The sequence below is a fragment of the Girardinichthys multiradiatus genome, chromosome 14, assembly GCF_021462225.1.
Source record: "Girardinichthys multiradiatus isolate DD_20200921_A chromosome 14, DD_fGirMul_XY1, whole genome shotgun sequence".
NCBI lineage: Eukaryota > Metazoa > Chordata > Actinopteri > Cyprinodontiformes > Goodeidae > Girardinichthys > Girardinichthys multiradiatus.
The window spans coordinates 38,151,362-38,156,915 of record NC_061807.1 but is presented as its reverse complement, the minus strand read 5'-3'; the positions used below and the strand labels follow the sequence as shown (position 1 = coordinate 38,156,915).

Sequence of the window (5,554 nt, the reverse complement as noted above, 5' to 3'; positions counted from 1 at the left end):
TTACATAATTGAGTCTAAATGTTGTTTAATTTGCCATCCTGTCATAGTTTGCTGAGGTTTGGTAGGACCAACTTGCTTTCTTAATTGTCCTCTTTTTTAGCACGGATGCTGTATTATGGCTAAAAGTGACTAAGGCAGCTGTCTGCTCCCATGACCTAATATGTCATAAACATGTCAAAATACGGTTTATAACAGCAATTATCTATAATTTGTGAATGGAATAACAATAAATGTGTCATACTATGGTGATGGATGATGATTCCATCACCATATAATGAATTGATCATTAACCCTGTGGCATTTTAAAGCTGAGAGGTCCTTTTGATCTCAACCCCCTTTCTTGGACAATGACCCTCAGACCTTTTTATCATTTGAACCTGTGACTTTTTATGAGTGCATTCATATAGGGGCTACTATTGTTTTTACTTTATTTAACCACACAGGACGGATTTAGAACAATTTCTTTTTATACATTTAATCCGTTAGCTTTACTTGAGTAAATATAAAAATTGTATCTCTCAGAGTCATTTTACTGCAATTTGCTTTTTAATTGAGTAATATTATTTCGTAATGCTACTCTTACAATTTCTTGGCTGATGAACTGTTTCATATTGTATGTATACATATATATCACAGGTCTGTGGGGAAAACATGGTTCATGCATGTCGACTCAGGCATAAACTCATATCAAAGAATTTACTGTGTTAAAGGCAGCAGATTCTCACACATAAAAGAGCACAAACAACATCAAAACCACTGCAGATGAATCTTTCATTTATCTGCACCACTTCATACCTCATTAAATGTTTTATGATTATTAAACATTGTTTTGAATAATTTGTATTATGTTATTCAACATAATAACATTACTCATGCTCATCGTCAGTTTGAGGAAACAGATAACACAAAGAAAACTCCACCTCCATATTGAAAGCTCACTAGAACTGACACACAGTTTATTGCACTAACCGAGCTCTGCTGAACACACAATGATGAACTTCACCTTAATACTGGTTTTACTCTTCACCTTTGGTAAGTACGCCTATATAATTATTAATGAATTACTGTTATTCAATGGCATTGTTTTGTTTTAATGAAATCGGAACCTTGTGAATCTTTCAGGTTGGATCACTAAGTCCGATTTTGAGTTTCACTCAGTGGTGGTTCAGCCTGGTGAAGAAGTCACCCTGCTGTGCTCCAACTTCAGCAAATTTCCTCAACACATATTCTGGTTCAAACTGACTGACGGACCCAACATCAGGAGAATCTCTGCTATGCAATCTTCTGAATCTGAAGCTAAACATCTTGAAAGATTTAATCATGATAAATTCAATATGACTTCCAACGGCACAAAAATCTTTCTAAACATCAAACAAGTGAATTTTTCAGATTCTGGAGTTTATATCTGTGGAAAAAACTCTGACAAATGTTGGAACATTTTCAGTGCAACACATTTACAAATTGAAAGTAAGACTACTGCTATTATGATCAATGTAGTCAATGCTACAATACTATTTGATTATGTTTTTTACTTATATATTGTATATGTTTTTGAGGTCCGTCATTTTGTAACTGTGCAGCTTTTACCTTATAATGCTACCAGTTTGTGAATAGATAATTAGAAATGGTTTTCTATAATCTATTCACACCCTGCTTTAAAGAAACTTGGTTTTATGATTCAGCTAAATAATATCTATCAAATGGAAGTTTTTCTGGAGGTCCTAATCTGTCATATTTCACAGCGGTCATCTGGTCCAAATGGGAGTCAGAACCAAAATCAAAGGAAATAGGTTGTAATTGTAAGTTTTCACAAAGTATATTGAATTATATAAAATTACATTTAAAATCAACATTTTTAATGAAAAATTATTTCCATAACTCATGAAAATATTTAGATGTTTTTATTTGTCTCTGTTGCAGATAGACTGGACGGATTCAATGAATTCGCCACTGTGATTCTGGGAAGTGTAGTTGTTTTCCTTGTTACAGTCATCATAGGCTTAGTTTGGAAAATCAAGACTTTCAATACAGGTATTCTGTTGTTTTTGTCCGTCTTTTCTTGTCAATCAACCTAATAATACAAACGGTCAACCAAATGAAGAGTTTCTGTTTTTCAGCTCAAGCCAACAGACGGAATCAGAAACACAATGAGGTGATCACACCATGATCAAATGAGGTATTTTTAAAATATTTTCATCCTATAGCTTGCTGAGTTACTGTAAATTATTTGTTGTCACAGAACCTGGACTCTGATGCTCTGAACTATACAGCGCTGCATTTCAGACCTAAAACAAACAGCAACATAAGGCCTTCTGCAGAGCGAGAGCTGGATCAAAATGTGCTGTATGCCACCACGAGATAAACCCACTCAGTAATGACCGCAGAGTAATGAGAGTCAGAATAATGCTGTATTATTGTTTTATATTGTTTTATCACTTGCTTCTTTGTAAATAATCAAATAGGCAGTTTTTAATAATAAAGCCTGCCTTCATAGAAATTCTGACTTTTTCTTCATGTGTCAATGAAACAATATGATGAATGTTTGTAAGAGTCAGACTGATGGCTTAGGACACTGAGTTCGGTGGAACAGTAAGACTTGCTGGTAACAGGTAGAAACTGCACAGTGTGGTCTGATTACAGAGGAGAAGAAAACATTTTGGTTTATATTTAGCTGCTGCCTCCTGCATTAGTATGTTCTGTGTGGGTCTGGTGAAAGTACTGTCTCAACACTGAGTTGTACCCTATATATTTACACCACGTATGAACTAGCTACTCTGAAATAGTGACCTAGACTACTAAACTACTACAGAAAACAGGCATTTTACCAATCAGGCTGGGTCTCACTCTGCCATCAACCTTTTCCTAATAAACTATAAGGTGATGTAACAGTTTATAGTTCTTTTGTCTGCTTGTGGGTTTAAAAATAATGTTCTGCACATCTGAATCTTACAGAGGGATTTTCACAATCATTCACTCTAAAACTTCATATCAAAGCTTTCACTTTGCTGAAAGCAGACAGACATGAAAGAGCTCATACAACCTGCAGCAGATACATTTTACTGAGAAATTGCAAGACATAAATATTTTGAGATTAAATTTATTAATTGATTATGATTTACTTGAGGTCTCCACAGTGGTGCATTTGTTTGCACTGTTGCCTTGGATTAAGAAGGCCCTAGGATCCATTCCCTGGCGTCTTTCTGCATAGAGTTAGCATGTTCTCACCAAGAACATCAGCTTCCTCCCATTTAGTTATTAGGTTAATCACATTTTTGCCCTTAAGTGTGAGTGTGTGTGCATGGTTTTGTGTCTTGTGTGTCTCTGTGTTTCCATGATGAGTCGTTGATCTGTCCAAAGTGTACCCCACCTCTTGCCAAATGACTGCTGGAGATAGGCAACAGCTGCCCCGCAACCCTGCAAGGATAAGTAGGTATAAACTATAAATGGAATATTAAACATGGAGAGATAAACATGTAATCAGATCATATTTGTTTTATAATATCATACCAATAATATATCAACATCAACATGTTGATACAATTGATATTTGAATCTGAGTTACTTTGGAACTAATGGGCATTCATTGGGTAAAATAGTTTATTGTTGTATTTTGTGAGGCAAGAACAAGAAATTTCATGAACTTATACCGAGTATTGGAAAAAATCTCACATCAGTTTTAATATCTTGCAAAGAAATCAACGAACTCCCCACATCCTTACAGGGAGGTCTAAATAACCAGAACAATGTTAAGAACTGAGCTGAGCTTCATTTTTTAAAATTGCTCTGGTTGACAATAAACTATGCCTGGATACTGGCTTGTAAGTACATGTGCAAAAATTCTCTACAGTTTGTGGCATCTGGAACACCATAAATTGCTGTTATTTTATTACATTTTATCTTTGTGAATGTATTAGGTTGAATGTGTGTGTGTCAGTTTGTTAGTTTCACACAGTGGTGGTTCAACCTGATGAAAAAGTCACACTACTGTGCTCCAGCTTTCACGTTGTCCCTCTCATATATCTTGGTTTAAACTGGCCAACAAACCCAACTTTAGCTACATCACATCTGTGTCAAGTTCTCTATCTGATGTTTCATTATGTAGGGTATCTCAAGAGGGAAATATGTTATGACATCCAACACAACAAATGGCTTTCTTAACATCAGGCAGCTAAATGTTTCATTCTCTGGGCGGTTTTCTGTGGAATACACATAAGCCGTTACCCTCGTGTCTTGACTGCAACATATTTACAAGTTAGGGGTAAGATTTATGTAATTCAGCAGCTCAGACCTAAGCATGCTTGTGTAAATCAATTAATTCTTTGTTAAGTTAATGAGCTGTAGAGATAAATGAAGGAGTTCAACTGTCCAGTGTGAGTCTGGGCAGCGTGGCTATTTTCCTTGTGGTAATCATAAGTTTGGTTCTCAAAATCTGGACCTTTCAGACAGGCATTTTGTTTTATGTGAGTTTGTTTTTGTTTATTCTGTTTAGTTAATTTGATCTCATGTTAAGCTATTCACAGTACATTCTTTGTTTTACAGAACCTGGACTCTGATGATGAGTTTCAGACCCAAAGCAAAAAGCAGCAGAAAGCCAAAACATGCTCCCACAAACTCATTTACTATAATAATTACTATAATAATATATTAATTAAGTAGTAACTGCAGCTCAAAGTAAGACTAATGTGTTAATATATATCCTACTATCATCTGCTTCTCAGCAGTTTTTGTTTTATGGCTGTTCTACAATGAAAGGAAAATTATGAAAATGTGTGTGTTCATTAAAGGGCTAACTTTATTCTTGTGTGTCAATAGAAGAATAATTAGAGTCACACACCGACGGCCACCGCTCAGACTGAGTGAGGCTGTGCTGCAGCGGAGTAGAGAGAAACACATGTTGATAATAGGCAAAACAGGTTTCTATTGTCTACAGCAGGTACTCAAAAAAATTATAGAGTCCTGACAACACCTCATCTAGCTTTTTTTTTTACGTGTCCTGTCCGACAGAGTTGCATGCTGAATTGTTGTCTGAATGCCAAGAAGTGCTCTTGCTATAATGCTCAGTTTGAAATATTTATCTGTCTATCTATCTATCTATCTATCTATCTATCTATCTATCTATCTATCTATCTATCTATCTATCTATCTATCTATCTATCTATCTATCTATCTATCTATCTATCTATCTATCTATCTATCTATCTATCTATCTATCTATCTATCTATCTATCTATCTATCTATCTATCTATCTATCTATCTATCTATCTATCTATCTATCTATCTATCTATCTATCTATCTATCTATCTATCTATCTATCTATCTATCTATCTATCTATCTATCTATCTATCATCTATCTATCTATCTATCTATCTATCTATCTATCTATCTATCTATCTATCTATCTATCTATCTATCTATCTATCTATCTATCTATCTATCTATCTCTCTCTCTCTCTCTTTCTCTCTCTCTCTCTTTCTCTCTCTCTCTCTATCTATCTATCTATCTATCTATCTATCTATCTATCTATCTATCTATCTATCTATCTATCTATCT

At 34.8% G+C, this 5,554-nt stretch overlaps 1 protein-coding gene across 1 annotated transcript; it reads left to right on the top strand.

The window, feature by feature from the left end:
- Positions 1–983: 983 nt before the first annotated feature.
- Positions 984–2,362, top strand: LOC124880349. Its single transcript, XM_047385393.1, has 5 exons — positions 984–1,032; positions 1,123–1,428; positions 1,921–2,031; positions 2,118–2,152; positions 2,240–2,362. The coding sequence occupies exons 1-5, from the start codon at positions 990–992 to the stop codon at positions 2,360–2,362; spliced, it is 618 nt and encodes a 205-aa protein (XP_047241349.1). The 5' UTR covers positions 984–989.
- Positions 2,363–5,554: the final 3,192 nt, after the last annotated feature.

What these genes read in the sequence shown, in the direction of transcription:
- LOC124880349 (XM_047385393.1), top strand. Translation starts at nt 990, where the DNA reads ATGATGAACTTCACCTTAATACTGGTTTTACTCTTCACCTTTG. An exon ending in GGTTTTACTCTTCACCTTTG is followed by an intron (nt 1,033 to 1,122) that starts GTAAGTACGCCT and finishes TGAATCTTTCAG; the next exon opens with GTTGGATCACTAAGTCCGAT. An exon ending in GGAATCAGAAACACAATGAG is followed by an intron (nt 2,153 to 2,239) that starts GTGATCACACCA and finishes TTGTTGTCACAG; the next exon opens with AACCTGGACTCTGATGCTCT.